This window comes from Eumetopias jubatus, unplaced genomic scaffold (genome assembly GCF_037043125.1).
Source record: "Eumetopias jubatus isolate StellerSeaLion01/CBP00866 unplaced genomic scaffold, mEumJub1_p1.0 scaffold_1, whole genome shotgun sequence".
Taxonomy (NCBI): Eukaryota; Metazoa; Chordata; class Mammalia; order Carnivora; family Otariidae; genus Eumetopias; species Eumetopias jubatus.
The window spans coordinates 149,609,729-149,632,934 of NW_028274807.1; the positions used below are offsets into that span (position 1 = coordinate 149,609,729).

Consider the following 23,206-nt stretch of genomic DNA (forward strand, 5'->3'; position numbering starts at 1 on the left):
CTGATGAGAGGTCAGGGCTGATTCTGCAGGAACACCGACCCTCTCAACTAGCACCGAGGGAAAACAACCATAGAAATCCACTTCATTCCTATTTACAGATGAAGGAGTGCAAAGATTTGAGTAGCTGGCCAGGGTGGGTTGCCTCTACCGTTCGTCTTGGCTGCCTTCCCCAAAGGTGCCTTCTTCCTCCTGGATTCAGGTCTCTGGGTACTGAGGGTGCTCACGTCCACTTCGCTCCCTGGAAGAGGAGTGCTCTCCACACCTACACCCACTTCCTCAGAAACCTAGACCACCAGCTCCTCGTGTAAATCTCCTTCCTCTCCCACTCCAAATCCGGAGTGGGCAGCCAAGGATTACTTATCGTAGAAGAAAACCCCAAAAGTGAAGGAGAAGGATCCCAACCAAAAGGCGAGAAAACAAAGATGAGTTTCCTTGGGGGAGTCTGAGACGCTGCTGCATCCATAAGTCAATAACAGACTACTATAAAAAAGGATGAATCCGAGAGCAAAAAAGCTTGACATTTTAAAAATATGACTGCCAAAAGAAGGGCATCCACCAAAGACCGAATTAGCACCCTGCAAGGCCAAGGACATCTCCCTGAACAAGGAGCAGAAACGCTGAGAGGTAGACGATAGGAGGAAAATTAAAATTCCTGCAGTCCAGATGCAGCAGACCTGTGGTGGGCTGTGGTGCCTGCGGTCTTTCTTGTCTGGTCAACTTTCCCACCAGCTTCTTCTGGAAGCCGCCCCTCCCCTCAGGCACAGGCCTGTGGGGAGGGGGCACGTGACCCGAAGAGGCCAAATCAGAGTCCACCTCCGGAGAAAGCCGGTTTCCTTATCCTCGAAGGTTGTTAAGCTGGGAGTGTGGGTGCCTGGAGCCTTAAGTGGCCCCCCTCCCCGGGGCAGAGTGGTCAAGGGCGCTTGCCACCAGGGGAGAGAAAGGCAAGCAGAGAAGCAGAGTTGGGGGGTGGGGCGGTGAGGGTAAGGAAAGGAGGTAGAGAATGAGAGAGAAGTGGAAGAGCAGACCCAAAAAGGCTGGAGCCCATGGATTCAGCAGGGCAGGAATGCCCCCTTCCAGGAGCCAGCAGCTTCCCTGTTATGCTTAAGTTGGTTCCATCTGTGTTTCCATCACCTACAAGTGGAAACATTCTGATTCACTCAGGGTCCTTGAAGAACAACAGAGATAGGAAAGGAAATAGGCAGACTTAATAAAAGGCATTCTCCAAGGGGAGAAAGACTTGACCTTGGTATTTAAGGGCCGCAAGATGCCACGTGGGACCAGTGAGGAAGAGAAGAGTCCCACTGAAACCCGTGCTGGTGATTGCGTGGAAATACATTTCAAACCAAACGGACACAGGTGGTCACATTTAAAAGTCAGATTATATCTGTCATGGTGAGCTCGTAGGGTAATGCGCAGCCTCATGCGCTAGAGGTGGAAGGATAAAATGGCAGTCTTTTTGGAGGATAATTCAAGAGTATCCATGAAGATTTAAAACAAGCACTTAAGTGTTTTTATAATGAAATACCAAATATATGCAGAAATGACTATTAAACACAGCTACAGCATAAATTACATATATACAGTTTAAAGAATAATAATAATAACACCTGTGTACCACCCTTACTCAGCCTAAGAAAATAAGTATGAGGGGCGCCTGGGTGGCTCAGATGGTTAAGCGTCTGCCTTCGGCTCCGGTCATGATCCCAGGGTCCTGGGATTGAAGCCCACATGGGGTTTCTGGCTCAGCGGGGAGCCTGCTTCTCCCTCTCCCTTTGCCTCTCCCCCTGCTCATGCTCTCTCTCTCTCTCTGTATCTCTATGTCTCAAGTGAATAAATAAAATCTTAAAAAAAAATATGATGCTTCAAGATAATTTGGGAAGGGATGAAGGAGATGAATGAAACAATATTTGTAGTGATATGATAATTACTAAAGGTAGGTGATGGGTACGTGGGGGCTCATACTATTCTTTTTCTTTTTTTTAAAGATTTATTTATTTATTTGAAAGAGAGAGAGAATGAGAGAGAGAGAGAGAGAGCACATGAGACGGGGAAGGGTCAGAGGGAGAAGCAGACTCCCCGCCGAGCAGGGAGCCCGATGCAGGACTCGATCCCGGGACTCCAGGATCATGACCCGAGCTGAAGGCAGTCGCTTAACCAACTGAGCCACCCAGGTGCCCTATACTATTCTATTTTTATATATGTAAGAAATTGTCCACAAGAAAGAAAAAAAGGAAAGCAGGCAGGAAGAGAGGGAGGGAGGAGGAAAGAAAGGGAATTGCACCAAAACCCTTTGAAACTTCCAGGGCAGGCCTCCCAGAAGACAGTAGTATTTGCTCATTTAAATACATCACAATTTTTGGTGTCCATTCTCCTGTTGACAAACACTGGTTGCTTCCAGTTTGTCACGACTATGAACAATGGTGATGAGCATCCCCTGTGAGTGCTCGGCTCCCAGCGCACACGCGTGTGCTTCTCTGGGCGCGCCTCTCGGAGGGCTGATGCTGGGTCACAGGGAACGCACACACTTGACTTTACTGGGTGACACAGAGAGCTGCTGAAAGTGATCGTACTCATTTCCAATCCTTTGGCACACAGACTAGAAGGATATTCCCTATAACATGACCAGTGAATTTTCTCTGGGCCGTGGATTTTCTTTTCTGTAATTTCCAAATTTTATAGAATAAACATGTTTCAATACCCTTAAATTCCTTAATGGCTATAAATCCCTCGTGGCGTACAACATCCATATGCTGTGACGAGGCACAGAGTGGGCTGTCATGGCTGCCCGGCTGCCCCCTTACCTCCAGGCCCCGTTTACCACCTCCAGCTCCAGGATGGTCTGCAGTCGCTGACACTGCTTGGCCTCCCAGGTGATGTTCACTCTGCACTCCCCCAGAGGGTGAATCTGCCCGCTTGAGGGCTCAATGTCAAAGGGAGACACCTGGTGTGGAGGTCAATCCAGAAGAATGAGGAGAGAGGACACTTGGAGTTGCAGAACTGGCAGCTGGGTTGCCCCAAGCTGCCCCACCTCCTCAAAGAGCTGCTAGGATGCAGGACAAAGCAAGCAGGGAGAGCAGGGCTCTCGGGATTAACAGAACGAAAACCAAGTCTCTAAGTAAAGGAGAGGGTCCCCATGCACTGGGCCAGACCTGAGAGGTAGAGGGCAGCCCCAGTGTGCAGGCATGGGTCAGGACCCTGAGGGCCCTATGGAAGGAAAGCCGCTGGGAGAAGGGCAATGCTCCCACGGCCAACCCCTACCCCCCACCGTTGCCCACTGCAGGCTTGAACCCCTTAGCCTCCGTACCGGGCACAGGAGAAAAGGACAAAAGCTTAGGAAGAAGAATGCACCTGGGAGGGGGGCTCTCTACCCCCATCTCCCCGTTCCCAACTGCGACGGGGAGCACTGGTCTGAATGAAGGGCCCCACGGTCACACTGCCTAGTGAGGTTGTCACCGAACGTGGAAAGGTCACACCCTGGAGGGATGCTATCCCCTCTTTGGTCTCTTCACTCCAGGAGACTGAGACAGTGAGTGTCAGGCCCCTGCCTGGAGGGCAGCCTGCCCACCCCGTGGAGGCCTGCGGTCTTCTACCTCCTTCCTCCCACCCAGGCTGCCATGCCGGCCAGGTCAGGTCCAGAGTGCTTGTCTTGGGCTCTGTGCTCTTTTGCTTCTGACGGCTCACCTCCCCGGCACTGGTGGGAGGGAACGGCTGGCCTAACTCTCAGCAAAAGCTGCTCATGTGCTCAAGTCTGGGCCCCAAGCTCTGGTAGTAAAGAAGAGCCCCTTTGCTCTCCTTGGTCATTGTTCCTCGCACGTGTCTCCCCGGGAGTCCTGGGGTGATGCTGTAGGCCAGGACTGCATCTCTGTGCCCCGACCTGAGCAAATCTAACAGACCCCAAATCCCAACATTATTTTTGAGAGCTCAAAAGAACAGAGTACAGAAGACTGTAGAGACAGGATTCGAACCAGCCTCGATTAAGACATAAATCTTAATATACTATGAAATTGAGTTACTTCAATTATAAAAAATTATCATTCTTCACAGTGGGAGAAAAACCCAGATTGGGAATTAGAGAACCCGGATCTGATGATTCCACCACTCACTAGCTGTGTGACCCTGGGGAAACCACTATCCCTCTGTGTCTATCCAATAAGGAGGGTGGCTGTGGGGTCTGTGCTCTGGGAAGCCCCAGAGCAGTCACACTTTATTTTCCATCTTGGGCTTCTGCCTAAGGTTTCATTTGAAGAAAAGCTTCCTGCCTAAAGATATCGATACCACCCTGTCCCTGCCCCCATTCTCCACAGTTCCCGAATCCAAATGGGGAGACCGATGAACCTGGACAGAAAGTGCCAAACTCCAAGCGCCTGTGTAACGGGACACTTGGCAGTGGTTCTTGGCAATGGTGTTGGTAATTTGATGCAAATGGTCCCAACTGCTAAGTTGAAGAGTGCCCGGCTGCAGAAATGAGGCCGTTGCCTAAAGGACAAGGCCGGTCAAGTGCAAAGGAGAAGTCCAGGAAGAAGGGATCGCCCACTGGCAGATAATGATGGATCTGCGGCTGCATCTGTCTTTCCTGGGCTTCTGCATGTGGAAGGAGGGAAGGGCAATGTTCTGTCCCCGGACGGTCAGTGGGCAAGCAAGAGGGGACCTTGGCAGGAAGCAGTCAGAGGGAGGGTGCTTTCACCACACAGACCTGGTCAGAGCGTCACATGGGCAACAAGGACCTAAGGCAGCTCCCAAGAAGCCACAGCTGCCCCGTGTATGAAGAGTAGGGGTGACCAGCGGTGACTCACAGCTACCGGCGGGCAGGTAGGGAGCAACTGACATTTCGTGCCACTCGCTCTGGTTTTGCTCTGGATGGCACATCATATTTAAATGTGATGATGATGATGATAATACTTAATCACTTTCAGTATTTTCTGTGTTTGTAGTTAAAAGGAAAGAGCTACTGGGCGCCTGGGTGGCTCAGTCGTTAAGCGTCTGCCTTCGGCTCGGGTCATGATCCCAGGGTCCTGGGATCGAGCCCTGCATCGGGCTCCCTGCTCGGCGGGAAGCCTGCTTCTCCCTCTCCCACTCCCCCTGCTTGTGTTCCTGCTCTCACTATCTCTCTCTCTGTCAAATAAATAAATAAAATCTTAAAAAAAAAAAAAAAAGGAAAGAGCTACTTGAGGGGAAATGCAAGCTGGATTCTCCTGTTTGGGGCCGCAAGCCCGGTGCAAGTGCCCCCTGGTGGCAGGTACTCAAACTGCGAGCACAGTCCCTGGGAGGTTGGGAGCCTTGGGGGTGAGCCCTGAGGGCCAGACCGACCCCTCCCTGGGAGCTTTCGGCCCAGCTCAGCTGCCTATCTTCCTCCCAACTCAGCCTGCTCTGACAGAGGGAGAAACCTGTGTCTTATTTCCACATCAGATGGTGGAGAAAGGAACAGGAAAATCCAGTTTGGGGTTAAGTTCTGCTGTCCGGGGGGAGCCCAATTGCCTCAGAGATGGAGAGAACCGGGGACACTGCCAGGCAGGAGTGACCAGGCGGGCCCTTCCTCTCCAGCCTCAATGCTCTGAATGCGTCAGGACAGGTCTCCCTTCCTACACCACAGGTGGATCGGCTCCCGGGGGGAGGGGCGGCAGTGCTGGGGCCAGCGGTGCCCGACTTACGCCCTCACGCCTCTCTTGGAGGCAGACCAGGCTCTCCTTCATGCACCACGTGGCCGGGAGTGGGCTGACGTTCTGGATCTGGATGGAGTCTGTGGCTTTCTGCCCCAGGCGCAGCAAACCAAACTGAAGGGCTGAGACGTTGATGACAAGGGCGGGCCCCTGAGACACCCAGAGGGGCCTGTCACTGGGCCGCCTTGGGAGCGGACTCTGCACCCTACCCCTGCCACCCTGCTGGCCCACCCAGCCGTGCAGGCCCCCGGCAGCACCTTAAAGGCCGCCTCAATGTGTAATACCACTGGCGAGGGTGAGTTTTGGATTTCACACAGCAGGTCCTGGCTTGTTGGGCCAGGAACACCCCCGGTAAAGCTCAACTCAAAATCCTCCACCTCGTTGGGCTCTGGAAGAGAGGGGGAAGTGAGCTGGAGAAAGAGAGGGGGAAAGTTCCCCACTGCGGCTGGGCCCAGATGTCTGGCTTCGGCTGACTTCTCATCCACCACACATGCCAGGTTGCAGCTGGAGCTGATCCCGGAACCCCCTGAACCCCTGCACAGGCCCCCTGTCCTCTCAGGTCGCCCCCCCCACCCAGCCAGCCCCAGGAGGTCACGCCCCCCCCCCCACCGTCCCTGCAGTACCTATGGTCCCCATGCAGGGTTCCACTTCAATGATGTGGCAGTCACTGATCTTCCCCCACAAGTATCTGATGTGGGACTTGCTGTTGTTCCACATCTGCAAGACACGCCCCAATCCAGGCTCCCCAGGCACCACCCTTGTGCAAATCTGTACCCACCAAAGGACTGCGGGGCTGTGGGCCCACAACGGGTCCTCCTGACACCCTCCCAGCTACTTCTTGGCCATCCAACAGCACCGACACCACACGGCAGGGTCTGTAGGCACATATCCCACCAAAGACCCACAACCACAGGAATGGTCCCACAGCCCTATCGTTCGGAGGATGCTGGGGAGCTGGTAAAATGACAGATATGCCCGGCCCGTCATCTGCGCACATCAAGTCAGGTTCAAGAGCCCTGGGGACAGTGTCATCTATGCAGTGGCTATCATCCACGCCTCCAGCCACACCCTCCCTATACTCGTGCCAAGTTCCGTGCACTCTTGGCCAGCCTAGGCTGGGGGGAGACCATAGCGTACCTTAAAATTTTTCTTCACGTTTATGCCAATGTAGTTCTCCCCAGGGATGATGAGGGCATACGGTTCTAAGAGAACCTGGAAAGGTTCCACTGAGCCTTTCACCTCGATGTCCAGGACAATCACGTCATCCACAGAGTAGGAAGAATCCTTCAGGTTTTCCTGTTCCAAGCTGAACACAAACCCACCGTGAGCTAAGAGCCAACGCCGCCCAGGAACATGGCTGGGAGCATGGCCCTGCATGGCCTTCACCTGTCCCTTCTCTGTGGTCTTGTGAAAAGAAAGCACTCCCCTACCCACAGCTCCTAAAGCACCTCAAATCAGAGGCACGAGCCAGCCAAACAGTGATAGTACTGGGACAGGGTGCCTGGCCTGCTGCCTCCCGGGACTATGCCGTAGTGGCACCCAGCCTGGGTCTCCACATGAGGCTGACTGGAGACCCACCCTGACTGTCTGCCCAGGGGAGAGCTGGTGGAGATGCCCCCGACGGGGCAGAGCATCTCCTACTTAGTCACCACCACCCAGGGCCCAGCGGCCTGGCTGCCCGGTGCTACGGCTGAGTGGAGCCCAGTGAGCCGTTCCCCGCGGCTGAGCCCCTCTGGGCCTAGATGCCAGGGCAAGGCAGAAGCGCTCCCCCATCAAGTCCTGCTGGGGGTCAGGGGGCTCCTTCCCTCCTTGCCGTCGCCTTCCCCAGTACCCCCAAGGGGAGGGCAGGCCCCACTGCCCACCCTCATATAGGGCCCAGTCCCCGCTCACTTCATGGGCTCTGGGACTTCCTCTAGCACCATCTGGAGCACACTGTGAAAATCCCTGGGCTGCAAGACAAACACAGTATCCTGAAAACAAACCGCACTCCAATCTGCTGTCCTGGAGAAGCCGGGAGCCATGGCAGAGAGGCCTCCCGAAAACCATGGTGCTGCTTCCCTGCTACCGCCCCCTTACCCCAGGATGGGAGGCAGGACTCGGGCTGTGGGGGCCGCCACAGTCTCAAGACTGGCGTTCCTACCTCAGCAGGGCCTGAGCGCACAGGAAGGACAGGCTCTCCAGGCCCTCATGTGGCCTCTCGGCAGCGCCCTCAACTGTGGGAGGCACCACGGCTTCCCAGAACAGTAGGGCCGGATGCCGGCTGGACAGGCAGGGGGGCACCCCCTTCACCCTCAGCTCTCATTTCCCCTCTCGGGTTACACACAGGGCCTCACACAGGAGCCCATTGTGGGAACCCGGCCCTTGGCACCTGCACCTCACTTTCTGGGGGAGGCTGGGGGCTGGGCAGAGATGTGACTGTCACCCACGCAGTGGAAACACGGAAGACACCAGAGCTGAGGAAATGAGCCCAGGGTCCTGCTGCAGGCAAGGTATGTGCACCATCGGGACCAGGCAGAAGAGGCTGCTTTGTCTTCCAGCCCCACTCTCACATAAGTGCCGGCCTCAGAGGATGCCGGGATCTCGTCAGGCTCAGCTGCGGCTTCAGTGTCACTAAAGGACAAGGATGGGGGCGGGGGGGGCGGTGAAAGTGCCACGACCCCATCATGTATGACTACCAGGATGGCATCATTTTTACCTCATGAGGAGAAAAGCTCAGGATGAACTCATGGTCCGTGTGGGGGCTGAGAACGCCCCTTTCAGGCAGGATGGAGAAGGCCGTCTCCCTGTCAGGGTGGTACTTGAGGCTGTCCAGGCTGTAGGTTTCTCCAGGCATTAGGGGCTGCAGGTTGGGCTTCATGATCTGCCAGTGGAAGGCCAGCTCCACGTGCCTGTGGGGGCAGTGGATCTATGTCCCAATTTTGCCAGGCCCAGTCTTCTGACCCCCTGCCTGGCTGGGTCCCACTCCAGGAGTGAGCAGAAAGGACCCAGGCACAGGAAGTGGGGGAGCACGTGAGTCAGGGGGTCCACACTGGAGACCTCCTAAGACAGCTTCCCTCTCTCCACTACAGCAGTTGGGGGTTAGAGCCATGGGGACTCACGGAAAATGGTAAACACAGGGAATCAGGCTTTAACTATTAAGCTGTAGATATCCGGAACATTTTTTGCAGTGTCTGCTACCATGTGAGAGTTCCAAAGGTTTGCCCCCTGGACTCCCCACTCTACCACCCTCCACCCCTCCAGCTGTGGCCTCCCAGGACAGCTCTGTCCAGAAGGATGTGCCCACCGGCTCCCAACAGAGAAGTGACAACTGCACGGTGAGGGGGGGGGGGGCGGGACTCCAGCATGCTGCTGATGGGGAGTGACGGCAGATGGGTACTGCTCATCACCTCAGCAGACAGACCCTTGTAAGGCCTGGGGTCACCAGGGAGGGCCTGTGCTAGTTTAATGGTGGTGCTCACAGGATGGTCAGGAACCAAACCCACTGGTCACAGTCTGCCTGATCTTGGAACTTGGCTGGCTTCCCCTCATGGGCAGGGCAAGACCTCTCTGCAAAACTGCTCTGGGCTAAGGATACTCCAGGATGATCTGGAACAACACTGTCCAATATAACTGACAGCAGCAATGGTAATCTTACTTATCTGCTCTGTCCAATACGAGAGTCACAAGCTACACATGTGGCTGGTACTTAAAATGTGACTGGTGCCACCGAAAAAGTGAGTTTTATTTTAGTTTTAGTTGATTTCAATTTTGATAGCCACATGTGGCTACTATGATGGGCAGTGCAAAGCTGGGTTCTTCCATCTGGCCCTTGGAAGGAACCTCCGGCCTCCCTGGGAACTCCGGGCCAGGTGCGGAAGAAGAAAGGGTGCACGTTGGCGGGTATGGCACAGCATCACTCACGTAGCATTTCTAATAATCAGCTGCTTTCTAGCTGTGGACTGAAGGTTCTCAGGCTCAAAGCGTATGAAGTGTTGGGCTGTTAAGTCTGTGAGCTCTCCAGGCTCCGGCTGACTTTCTTCGCCAGAAATATAGATCAGATCCAAAGCAACCAGCTGCCCGATTCCTGACACAGTAAGATGGTAAAGTTTCACTGGGCCTGAAATCAGGACTCTGTAGCCAAAGGCTGTCACAGTATCCATGCCACTGTCCACATGCAACTGGCCTTGACCATGACCCCAGGAAGTGTACAAAGAGGGGAACAGGGGGCCATCAGCACACAGATCCTGTACCCATATCTTCCCAGACTACAAGGAGGTGATTTTGATAACCTGGCACATAGTGGGTACTCAGTTAATGCTTGCCGGGTAAAACTGGATGGAAGGATGGATGGACAGACAGATGGACAGATAGAAGGATGAACGGAAGGAAGGAAGGAAGGAAGGAAGGAAGGAAGGGAGGGAGGGAGGGAAGGAGGGAGGAAGGAAGGGAAGGAAAGAAGAAAGGAAGGGAGGAAGGAAGGAAGGAAGGCAGGCAGGCATCTTGGGGAAATCCAGCAGGATGCCCCTTCTAGCTCCACAGAAACTGGGGTGCTTCTGGTCATTTATGTGTTAAGTTTCTGGCAATTCCCCAAAGGAGATCAAGGTGAGTTTAAAAATGAAGAAATTAAAGACTTCATCCCAGGTTCCCATCTGTCTCTCACGAGAAGGTTCCTTGGGATTGTCCCAAAGGCCACACTGACTTGGGTCTCCAATGTCTGACCAGAGCAACAGGCCCCAAACCAGGCCCCAGAGCCTGGAGGCTACAGCACCCCCTCTTACCCCCTGAGATAGGGTGGTAAGAGCTGTACCACGGCCAAGCCTAGTGCAGCAGCTTCTGGAGTCAGGGTACCCGCCCACCCTGGCCCCAGGCCTGGGAGTACACACAAGCCCACCTACGGTCACCAGCTCCTTTATCTGGCAGTTGTCACATACAATGATGAAGGTCTGCTCTGCCTTTTCTAGGCTCGTCGGGAGGAACAAGACCTGGCAGAGAGAAGGGCTGCCCTGTTACCTCCCTCCTCCTCTCAGACACACCCCCCCCTTGTTCTCTACTTCTCACTTCCCTCCCTGCTGCCCGCCCCCCCAACCCCCCCCCCCCGACCTTCTCCCTAAGGCCAGGGGGTTCTGCCAAGGCCCCACCCCTGACTAATGCAAGAAGCATGTTGAAAGGCATGAAGAAAAAGTTCAGAGACCGAGGTACAAACAGCTCTTCAACACATGAATACGTTTAATCTCGTTCATGATAAAAGAAATGTAAACGAAAACCACCCAGAAAAAGTTTTCACCCTTCATACTGGCAAAGAGCAGAAAGCCGGCAATCAGAAATGCAATGACAAGAGAGCTGAATTTTCTTCAAAATCATCTGGAGGGGAAAGGCGGGGTTTGGCTGGAAGGGACGGACGGGCGTAGATGCGATGAGGTTGGTGAAGAGTTAGTTGATCAATGTTGACTGGGTGCTAACGACCCAAGTGAGTTGTTAAACTAGCCTCTCCATTTTTGTATATGCTTTAAAATATGCATGACAGCAGGTTTTCTCTCTTTTTTAACAGTTTTTCTTTTACATTTGATAACACACTCTAATTGGCAAGGGTGTGAGGGAACAGACACCCTGACATACCCATGTGGTGGGGATTTGGGCAATGTGAATCACAGTTCTGACCAGCAGAGACCCCCGAGTCGGCAAACCCACTTCAAGGCCTGGAACCTGCCGGGAGACCCATAGTTGGACAGAGTGATGTATGGAGTTTCCGAAATGGCCAGAGATCAGAAAGAATCGTCGTGTCCCTCGGTAGGGGACAGCTGACCTGAGCTATGGATCATTGGTGCAGTGGGATACTATGCAGCTGTGACAAATAGGAGAACGCTGTTTAAGACAGAGCAGAACAGTGAGTGGGCAGAACAGAGTACAGCGTGGGCAGCGATTTGTGGGAAGCATTTCACTCTTAACCTAGTTGCAGCTTTTGGTTTTTCATCATGTGAATTTGTTCCTTATTTGGAAATATGAATACATTTTTTAAAAGATTTTATTTGACACAGAGAGAAAGAGACAGTACACAAAGGGGGAGTGGCAGGCAGAGGGAGGTTTGCTCAGGTTTCCTGCTGAGCAAAGAGCCCGATGCGGGACTCGTTCCCAGGACCCTGAGATCATGGCCTGAGCTGAAGGCAGACGCTTAACCGACTGAGCCACCCAGGTGCCCTGGAAATATGAATACATTTTAAAACAAACCCCAAACAATCAATAAATAAAATGCACAAGGGATGCCAAGGGGAAAAACCTCCCCTTGACTCCTCACCGCTCTCCAAAGAGTCCTGCTGCTCCCTTCTTCCTTTCTCTGGGGGTCACAGGAAGATGGGATGAGGGGATGTCCCGGCCTGGTCAGGGATGACCGGCTCCAATTCCTTAAAGCCAGACCATAAGATACCGACAAGGCCTGGACCAGGCGAGAGGACCCAGGCCATCAGCAGGTGAGGTCTGACAAAGCCCTACACTGCCCTGAATTGGCTTCATCCCAACCCCCAAAGCCAGGTTCTTATCGGGGATCAGATTAGCACAGACATGAACAAGAAGGCATCACTCCAGGACTCCCAAACGAGATCCCGTCAGGCGCTTGACACTGGAAAGCAGCTAATAAAGGAAGCCTGCCTTTTCACTATGGGAAAGCAGCTTACAGCAGTGGTCCGCAAACTCTGCCACATACCTGCAAGGCTTTAAAAATCCTATGCCTCAGGCAAACCCCACGCCCATTAACTCAAAACCTCAGGACGGGGCCAAGACACAGGTGCGTTTGCAAGATTCTCAGGAGATTGCAGTAGGTAGTTTGAAAATCCTATGGCTCTCGGCTTAAACCCCCTTCCCTAGAAACCAGACAGCGTTCACTCTTGAATGTCAGTGCCTCCTCCAACAGGCTAGTGAGGAAGGCTCAGAGTCTGATCCCTGGACAGGGGAGTCAGGGAAGGCGAAAGTGTGGAGCAAAAGGGGCAGGGAGACAACATCATTCCTCACAGACTGTGCCGGGGATCAGTGAGCAGGTGTGAGGAGCTGAAGGGACCACTGAAGGAAGCTGGTTAGGAAAGGACAAGCCCCACAGCCAGCAGATCCAAGTCCGGGAGCTTTGGCAGAGGTCCAGAATAAGGCTGAAGGAAGGAAGGCAGGCCTGACCAAGCATATAACTGCGGATAAAGAGGAAAAAAGCTGACAAAGCCAGGCACTAGATCTGGTGGGGGTAGGGGGAGGCGTCCAAGAGAGACCAAAGAACCAAAGGAAGATTCCGGCGGCGGCTGACATGGGAGGGACTCCCAGGCTATCGGTGTGGACAAGCAGCAATGGGGGATCATGATGCAATGCTAGGGCTATCTGCACTTGCTTTGTAAGAGGGGTCATGAGAGAGTCAAATGACATCACCCCACAGAATGTAAGAACATTCTCCTACACGGAAACCATCCTGGAATGGGAGTGGGTATTCAAGTCCCGAAAACACAGAGGCGAATGAAATCACATAAGTAGTTGAGGAAACAGCCACGGCCAATCGAAAAGGGGAGAAACTATACGTGATGTCTAAGTACCTACCTCCATACATATGGCCTGCCCCGGAGCCAGCTCAAACACCGAAGGCAGGATTCCAAAAGGACGTTGCTCAATGAAGCCAATGGTTGCAACAGCCTTAAAGAAAAGCGGAAGATGACACAAGAGAATGGAAGAGGCTGTAAAATCCAGCACTCCGATTACACACTTCTCTCTTCCAAACATCTCTTTTGCAATCTGAAGGATCTTAAGGATCATTCAGTACCCAGCCACTGAAGAAACAGAGGCTCGCCCATTCCCCAAGCACTCCCTCCACCCTCCCTGGGCTGAAGGCTCACAGAACACCCATGAGGAGCTGAGCCCTGGTTGGAGGCAGAAGGAACACCACTGACATGAAGCAGAAGCGTGAGATGTGGCCTTGCCCCGGAGGAGGGCTCCCAAAGCATAGTCCTTTCCCCCACCCCAGTGCCCTGTGTGGCTGCCTCCATCCCCAATGGGTGGCCCGGGGTCGAGGAGAGCTACCACCTCACCGCGCTAGGGACACAAACCCACACCTAGAGGACCCTGGCAGGCAACAGAAGTGAGTGAAATGGTCTTGGAACATGGAGTCCTCTGGATCTATCACCTGTTTCCCAGAGACACAGTTACAGAGAAACAGAGATGAAAAATAACAGTGTGAGCCCACGGTCCATGGTGCCGGCGCTCGGCTCCAGCCAAGGGGCCACGGGGAGTCCTGGCTCAGTGCTGCACATCCTCCAATTTTTCTTTTCTCTTTTTAAAGATTTTATTTTTTTTAAGTAATTTCTACACCCTACGTGAGGCTCAAACTCATAACCCTGAGATCAAGAGTCACATGCTCTACCAACTGAGCCAGCCAGGCACCCCTCCAATTTCTCAGAGACTGGAAATGCAGATTTTTAGGTGAAATCTCCCTAGTTTTAAATGTTGTCCCAAAAAATGTTTTTGAGCACTGTGCCAAATAAATACACACACAGAATTCAGCCAAAGAGCTGCCAACTCAGGACCTCGGATCTATGAAAACATTTGCCAGTAATGTAACAGTAATGACTGAATGAAGGAGTAAATGCAGTGACACTTGAGCCAGGCTTGGAAGGATAAGGGAGGAGATGCAAGGTGCCCAGGTGACACAGGTTTCGGTGGCGTGACAAGAACTACAGCACTCGTCTCCATACACGTTGATTACAGCAGCTGGGCAAGACAGACGTTACACAATTCTTTTGTCTGTGTGTCTCCAGTCACAGGTGCACTCCTGCACATTCCTCATGGGATGGGGGTGGGTGGGATTTCCTTGGATGGGTTTGCTCCTGCTTCAGGTAGCAGTCTGTGATCACTCACCCTGAAACTTGGTGGCGGCCAGCTCTTCTTAGGCATAATGCAGAACTTGCCAACGCTGAAGCCCACGTTTTTGCAGATGAATCTGGTTACCTTCATTCCCCCAATGAGGCAGTAACCGCAGTCCAACACTGGTGATACTGGAGCCATAGGAAAAGATGAACAGAAATAACATGTCGCTCTGAATAGGCCCTGTCGTCCTTGTTCACCTGAGGTCCAGCCAGAGCTCAGAGCAGCCATGGAAGGATGCAGGGGCTCTGGCCCAGCACCCAGAGCAGAGAGGATGAATGGGGACACGCCCTGAGCCCTGCACCCACATGGCAGCCACTGGACTCCATGCACTGCTGGCTAGATCAACAGGAGTCTGTGCTCACTTTTTTTTTTGTTTTTTTTTAAGATTTTATTTATTTGACACAGAGAGAGAGAGCACAAGCAGGGGGACCAGCAGAGGGAGAGGGAGAAGCAGATTCCCTGCTGAGCAGGGAGCCCAATGAGGGGCTCTATCCCAGGACCCTGGGATCCTGACCTGAGCCGAAGGCAGATGCTTAACAGACTGAGCCACCCAGGCACCCCGTCTGTGCTCACTGTTGACTCAGGCCTCAGCCAGAGCCACGCAGCATGGCCCTGGGGGTTGTGGGGCAGAGTCCTGTGCCCAGCTGAAGAGGCTTGCTGCTAATGAGGGAGCCCAGCCAAAGTCAGCTTTCCCAAAGAAGCCCCCCCCACAGCCACAGAGGTGACATCTGCTGAGGGCCCCAGGTACCCCTTCCTTGGCTCAGTGTGGCGCAGGCCCACGCAGGGATCCAGGAGCCAGCAAAGCCTGACCTAGGCTGCTGGCCTCCTCTCCTGCTGTGTGTAATTCTGAGTCAGCCTCCACTGGGAAGTAGGACAATTGGGGCCTGACACAGAGGAAGGTTGCATGGAAGCTGCTAGCAGGTGTCTCCTTAGGACCCAGAAGCCCCTGCCCAGGAGGACCAAGTCATGTGCTGCCACAAAGGGGCCCTGAGAGCAGGCAACCCTAACTGAATCCCGAAGAAGGCAGAGTACACACTCACATGTCAGCACTGGGGGCGGCCTCCGGGCCTGCAAGGGGATTAGGAGTGTGTGGGCTGACTGGGTCTCGACTAAGATAAAATCATCAAAATCCCCAAGACAGTCGGGAAAAAACTGGACGATGTACTGGCAGGTCATTCCAGGAGCCACCATTCCGCCTTTTCCTGGGAACATCCCTGTGCATGACAAAAGCAACAGATGAGGACCTGGGGACCAGCCAGCCAAGGGGGCTTGGGTTCAAGTGCTACGGGTGGCAACCAGAGGGCACAGGTAGACCCCATCACAGCTGGGCTGCTCCATGAGTAGATGCCTTCTGGGTCAAAGCCATGCTGATGGCAGAACCACCAGGGCGTGCAAGGGGGACAGGTTGCTAGGGCACGGAGTCCAGGTGAAAACACCAGGGCCCGGGCAAGTGGGTGGGGGAGTGATATGGTCCATCTGGAATAGTTAGGGGAGGCCAGGTCTGGCCTGATGGCTTAGAATTTATTTTGAGTCCAGCAGAGAGCCATTTGAGCTTCCGAGCATGGTTGGGGAGGGCAATGACATGACCAGAGCTATTCTTGGAAAAAGCACTGTGTCGTGGAAGCTGGAAGGCTGGCTGGGAAGCCCCCACAATGGTTTGAGTGAGGAATGAGGATGGCTTGACTGGGGGCAGTGGCAGCATGGAGGGTGAGGAGAGGGCAGGCCCAGGGCCTGGAGGGGGCGCCTGGGGAAAGGGGCGGGCAGAACTCAGAGACATCACCAGGAGCATGGGCGGGAGCGGGGCAGGCTATCGGCAGAGCGGGAGGGCCCCGGGGACTGCTAAGGGAAAGGTGGGCCCAGGCTCCTCTGACAGTCAGGAGCAATCCCCACATACAATTTTGAGGTGGTCCAGACCACTGCTAGAGTGACTCACCCAATCCCAGAGCGAAGTGTGGTGTAGAAGGCGGGAGGACTCGCAGGTAGCGGCCGGTTGCCGTGATGTTCTGCAGGGAGATCACCATCTGCGCAGAGGTCAAGGGGAGCTCTTTTAGACAGCATGCACATGGCCAAGTAACATGAGGCCCAGACTGACTACACCACATGGAAAGGGGATAGAGGCGTAGATGAAATGAGTCCGGGCTGGGGGATGGGCACGGGGGGACTCCTCACGCCCCTCCATTTACCTTAGATTGTATTTGGAAAAAATAAAATACAAAGTGAACACGAAGACGGCAGTAGATCTGACCTATGCTTTACCCTCTTTAAAACAAGACCTACTGTTTGTCGAGCATCTGCCACGCGCCCCCCAGCCTCACAATAACCAGGAAAAGGTGAGAGCTATCTCTATTTTACCTTGAAGAAGCTAAAGTGCAAAGAGGCACCTTAAGCAGTAAGTAACAAATCTTGAGATTTGAGCCCAGGACATCCAACTCCAAAGTGCTGCCCACCTGGCTCCTTACTTTGCTGACTTCTTCCCCACATATCCCTTTGGGCCACTTCTTCCCATGGGCCCAGTCAAGAGGCGGTTGCGGGCACCTGTGTGGCAGGGTTTAATTGGGCCTCCCTCCACCACTCAACCCGTGCAGCCCCTATTAAATCCTACCTTCTCCTCTCTCTCTCTAAGACTGGGAGACCCCCAGGGGCAAGGCCTGGAACTCACACACTGCTAACCCCCACCAGCACTCCGCACGGGGTCTAGCACAAAAGAGGAGCGCAGTACATGAACACATCTTTTGCTTCTCTTTTGTGAAATATTATATTGGAAAAAAATGTATAAATTATAACATGATGAATGCCATGTTTCCATCACCCAGCTTAAGAAAAAAAAAAAAACATTAAAAATACAGATGAAGCCCTACCCCAGCCCCCTTGCCGTCCACCAGATAACAGCTACATAAATGTGAAGTGGGTCTTCATACTTTTATTCATAGGTATGTATTCCTAAGTCAACACTTGTCCATTTTTGGCCAACACAACATTTGCACCAGTCCATCTGTGAACCACACCCAAGTGTGGAGAGACCCATATTATGGTTTTAATCTTCATTACTCTGTTATTAATGATAATGAGCATTGTTTCATATGTTTATTTGCTATTTGGGGTTCCTCTTGTGTGAGTTGTCTGTCCATATCCTTTTGCCATTTTGCCATTGTATACTTTGTCTTTCTCTGGATTTGTAGCAGTTCTTGATATATGCTGGGTGCTAATTCTTTATAAGGTATATGTTTGTAAACATCTCCAAGTTTATAACTCATATTATCTTTTGATGTACAGTTTCTAAAATTTCAATATAAAATATATCAACTTTTTGTGGTTTGTGCTTCTGTTTCAAGGACTCTTTTGATATCTCCTATATTTTCTCTTTAAATTTTGTTTGAGGGGCACCTGGGTGGCTCAGTCAGTTAAGCATCCCACTCTCGGTTTTGGCTCAGGTCATGATCTCAGGATTGTGAGATCGAGCCCGTGTTGGGCTCTGTGCTGGGTGTGGAGCCTCCTTAAGATTCTCTCTCTCCCTCTGCTCCTCCTCTCTCTCTCTCCCCCTCTCTAAAAAAAAACAAAAACAAAACAAAACAAATAATGATAATAAAATTAAATTCCATTTGAAAATAAATTTTGTTTGAGATCTTTGCTGAAAAGTATTTTGCTTAGGGTATGGAGTGAGGTAGGGATTAGATTATTTTCCATATGGCAAGGATGCCATCTCATTTTTGTCTCCTCAGGGGTGCACATGTGCACAGAACAGCCCGAGCAACAGCATGTGTGGTTCCCTCCATCAGGCTGCGGTTCCCTCAGACAAGGAGCCAAGGGCATCCACTACTGAATTCATTACCACGGTGGCAGCCGCTCTCACGTCCGCCGAGGCATCAAGAGAGCCTTGCTCCAGCCACACAAGGCAGACCTCTGACCAGCAAAAGGCAGGAGCCAGCAGTTTATGCGGCTTCTGAGGGGATGTGCCACGAGACGAAACAGTCAACTGCACTCAATGGCAGACAGCTCTGTAACACACTCTCGGATTGGCTCTTCCTCCTTCCACCCCCTTTCCTCAGTCCTCTCTGGAGATGCAAATGACAGCACAGACTCCCACTGCCTCAGACTCCACTTTATGAGGCACCCAGGCTATGACAGCTGGCATCAGAAGGGTCCTAAGGCAGCAGACCCTCAGGATGCGAGTCTGGAGTTGGGCTTTCCCACCAGTCTGGTGGTAATCAGAACTCCAGCTGGTGGGAAGTCAGGTGTGAGGACCCCTGGTATGCAGTGGCATCACAATCACCACGGCTTTCACCCACGGTCAGCTGATATGAGGTACAGGGGGAGGTCTGGCACTGGAACAGGGGGCGGCTTTGGTGCTTGCAGGTTCCAGGGCAGTGATAATAACGAGGACTGCAGAGTGCGCTGGCTTTCCTTAACAGCACTGGAAGCCCCAGAGGGAAAAATGACAGGCTCAGGGCAGCCAACTGCCAACTCAAGGCCCACTGTGAAGCCATTCCTTGCATTCCTGGGTTACACAAAATGTGCTCCTGGTGCGTGTGTGGGGGTGAGTGCGCGCGCATGCACAGGCCCACGTGCACTTCTTGCTTGATTTGGCTTGCCATTTTTCACCTAGAATTTCTGTACCTATTTTTTTTCTTTCAAATGTCTTTTTTAAGTTACCAAAATATTGAAAGGAAACAAAAGAGCAACTATATGAAACCTATAGCCCCCTGGCTTATAAGGTACAGGTCTCTATTCCCACCGCAACCCTTCAGCCTTCACACTCACAGCCTGGGTTCTGTCTGCCTCCATCTCAAGACAGAGAAGCTCTCTCGCAGCTCCCAGAGGCTGGGGACTGGGAGTGTACCTATGCTCTTAAGCAAGTCTGGTGCATGTTTTTTATTGTTATAGCTCCTTATCTGGCTTTGGGGTCAAGGTAATATTAGGCTCTGTCTTAGTCCGTTCGGGCTCCTCTACAAAATACTATAAACTGGTTGGCTTATAAACAACAGAAATTTATTTCTCATAGCTCTGGAGGCTGACAAGTCCAAGATCAAGGCGCCAGCATGGTCACATTTTGGTGAGGGCCCTCTTCCTGATTCATAGCCGGGACCTTCTCACTGTGTTCTCAAAGTGGTGGAAGAGGCAAGGGATCTCTCTAGAACCTTTTTTACAAAAGCACTAATACCATTCATGAAGCCCCACCCTCATGACCTAAGCACCTCCCAAAGGCTCTACCTTCTAATACCACAGGATTTCAACATATAACTTTGGAGGGACATGAACAATCAGACCATAGCAGGCTCATCACCTAATAATGAGGGTATGTTCCTTCTTTTTCTAGTCTCTGAAACAGTTTATATATAATAGGGATTAGCTTAAATGATCGGTGGTGTGCACCTGTAAAATGATCTGGACATAGCGCTTCTTTTGCTAGAAAGTTTGTTTGTTTTTTAGTTATTTTCATCAAAGTTGGACCGCCACATAGGTTAAAGAGTCAAAGTTTTGAAAACAGAAATCCTGCTTTCTTCCCCTGAACCTGTCTCCTGCCATTTCTGGTAATACTTTTTCCTCCCTTTGGCTGATTATTTCAGAATATGTCTCCAAATGGCATGCTACTTTTTCTTAATTTGTATGTACTAATTATGGATGGATGATAGGGACATTCTCTCTTTCCTTTCCCATATCCAACTCACCATATGATATGCCCTTCCTATCCCTCATCTTCCCAATATAAGTTATATCATGCTACTTGGTTAGTACAGTAATTGATGTTTACATTATTGTCACTGTGTAAATGATATTCACATGAATTCACATGAAATTTTCCCCTATATAAGTATTGTCCACCCAGAGTTAATAATCAATTATTTTGTTTAATATGTACTTACTAATAATTCAATCTCCCTGCACTACTCTAAAAATCTCTTCCCGGGCGCCTGGGTGGCTCAGTTGGTTAGGCGACTGCCTTCAGCTCAGGTCATGATCCTGGAGTCCCGGGATTGAGTCCCGCATTGGGCTCCCTGCTCGGCGGGGAGTCTGCTTCTCCCTCTGACCCTCCCCCGTCTCATGTGCTCTCTCTCTCTCTCTCATTCTCTCTCTCTTTCAAATAAATAAATAAATAAATCTTTAAAAAAAATAAAAAAAATAAAAATCTCTTCCCAAGATGTGCAGATGTATCAGGGACTCTTAATGATGTCACCCCCATAAATCAACCTCTGCTCGGGCCTTCTGGCCTCTTCCAATCTGAGCTGCTTCCCTGCTACACCTACTCTTAACTCTCACCCAGAACAACCCCTGTAGCAGTTTTAAGACAGGTCTACAAGTTCTTTGACACTACTCCCATGGAGAGGTGAGGTATATGTGGCTTCCTCTCGAATCTGGGCCAACAGTGAGTCACTTGTAACCTGTAGCATGCAGAGGAAAGAGTGACTTTCTCTACTTGTCCAAAGTAACTTCCAAGGTTAGATCATACAAAGTGATAAAACCTCCATCTCGCTTGCTAGGATATTCACTTAGAAGCTCTGATGCTCACTTTTGAGTTGCCACATACCATCTGATTACCCTGAGGTGGCCATTCTGTGAGGAAGCCCAGGCCACAGGGAGAATCCATGTGTAGGTGCTCTGGTAGGTGCAGCTGTCTACTGACAACCAACCACTCACTATGCAAGTAAATATGCCTCAGATAATTCCAGCTCCCAGCTTTCAGGTCACCTCTAGGCATAGACTCTTTATAGCTAAGGACTCCAACAACATGGAACAAGCCTTTCCCATTGTGCCCTGTCTGAATTTCTGATCCAAAGAATCTGGAAACATGATAAAATGGTTGTTTGAAGTTGCTAAGCTTTGGGAAATCTGCTTTGCAGCACAGCAACGGGAAACCCACTTAACCATTAGGGATCTGGGGATTTCCTTCACCTCTCTCCTATGTTGGATCTTTTGTTTCCCACATATCAGGCCTTCCTCTTCCTTGGCTTACTGGCTTGTAGGAGAGCATGTTCCCTAGGAGTTTCCCGAGGAAAGTGCATGGGACATACATTTGTAAAAACTTTACAAACTTGAAAATGTTTCTATCCTTAAACTTTGTAGTTTAGTTGGGTAAATAACCTATGTACACAGTCATATGCCCAGCAAATGCCAGGTGCATTTCTAACAGATATCACTACATATAATACAATTTATATAATAGACTGTGGCAGACTATATCTCCCTTTCTGGGAGGCTTGCTCTGGGAAAACCAGCCACTGGGCTGGGAGGGGTGGGGAGGGAGGAGAGGAGAGGAAAGGAAGTAACTGATGTGGAGAAGCCTCCGCGGGAGGCCCACGGGGAGAGGAACTGAGATCTAAGCTGAAAGCCAGCATCAACCACCAGACACGTGAGTGATCAACACTTCAGAAACTCCTAGCCTCCAGTCTTCTGGTTAAGACTCCAAACATAACAGTGGAAATAAACCGTTCTCACTGTGTCCTATCTGATCAGCAAGCAAATGGCTATTTTACTAAGTCTTGAGACAATTTGTTACATGGCTATAGTAACTGGAACACTGAATATGAAATTTGCCCTTGAAGCCATGCCAGAAAGAACCATTTCAAGCACTTTTTTTTTTCTATCAAGTACTTTTAACCACAAATGTTGTTCTTAAGCTTCAGAACATAAGACATCTGGGATATACCCTTTCTACTGTATAAATACTTAGAATCCTGCAACTGGACATCCACTTATCATGGAGATCTGACCCTGAGCCTCACTTTAGACTTCAAAAGTAGAATTTGATTCCAAGATTCTTCAGATGACTGTGGAGAAGGGAGCCACAAGCATGGAAGGGGAGGAGGCAGTGTGGGGTTAGACTAGAACTGGAGGCGTCAGTACAATCATGATTTTAAATACTATGCAACTGTGTGTGGACATATGCATGTACACATGTGTACATACATATGCATACATCTGGTTGGATCTATGCAACTGCTCTTTTTCTCCAGCTCTGTCCACTGAAAGAACCCACAAGCAAAGACACCCCAGCAGTAACAGCAGATCTAGTGCTTAGACCCTGGTTTCTAAATACCAAGTTTCTGTGTTCTCCACAAAAAGGAACCAGGGCTTCTTAGAAACTGATTCCAGAACTGGGACAAAGTGAGGACAAGATGAACCTGGAACATCTTGTAATGCCAGAATGCAAGGAAGTGCTCAAAACAAAACAAAACAAAAAAACAACCAAACCCACAAAAGAACACAGGAGACTCCCACCGGAGAATACCTGTAAGATTCCCACTGGACAAATCTAGGATAATTACAGAAGCAAAATGAATATTGACTTTAAATGAACTCATTTTAGGCTAGACTAACGTAACCTCATTATTTAGAATGATTCTAAGTAGATGTGCCCTTGAATATTGGCCAAGAAAACAATGCAAAATCTACTATGCAAATAGCTAGTAGATTTTACAGTACTGTTGGGATACAGGTCTTGAAAAAGATGAAACAATCAATTAATCAAAGGGGAAAAACCCAATTGCTTCACTAAAATTGACCAAACTGATCTTTAAGATGTATGCTTTTGATTAGACCCATGCTGACCAAAAAAAAATTGGGCACAAAATAGGTTCTAAATGTTTCTTATAATATTTATAATTGCCCTGGTATATTTTGCTCTCCTCCACTGTTAGATGTTCAGGTATATAAATGTTGCTATTCTGCCAATATCAAATTGACACCCC

General features: G+C 51.0%; 1 protein-coding gene across 2 annotated transcripts in view; it reads right to left on the bottom strand.

The window, feature by feature from the left end:
- The window catches only part of DLEC1 (DLEC1 cilia and flagella associated protein), a 72,268-nt gene that overhangs the window by 16,105 nt on the left and 32,957 nt on the right, over positions 1-23,206 (bottom strand). For both annotated transcript variants that reach the window (XM_028107221.2, XM_088026716.1), the window contains exons 7-19: positions 16,456-16,543; positions 15,563-15,736; positions 14,514-14,650; positions 13,203-13,295; positions 10,528-10,618; positions 9,558-9,720; positions 8,353-8,545; positions 7,548-7,606; positions 6,795-6,963; positions 6,281-6,374; positions 5,915-6,045; positions 5,649-5,807; positions 2,802-2,941 (exon numbers count right to left, since the gene is read on the bottom strand). In XM_028107221.2, coding sequence (XP_027963022.1) covers positions 2,802-2,941; positions 5,649-5,807; positions 5,915-6,045; positions 6,281-6,374; positions 6,795-6,963; positions 7,548-7,606; positions 8,353-8,545; positions 9,558-9,720; positions 10,528-10,618; positions 13,203-13,295; positions 14,514-14,650; positions 15,563-15,736; positions 16,456-16,543 — 1,691 coding nt within the window. The remainder of the gene's footprint in view (positions 1-2,801; positions 2,942-5,648; positions 5,808-5,914; positions 6,046-6,280; positions 6,375-6,794; positions 6,964-7,547; positions 7,607-8,352; positions 8,546-9,557; positions 9,721-10,527; positions 10,619-13,202; positions 13,296-14,513; positions 14,651-15,562; positions 15,737-16,455; positions 16,544-23,206) is intronic.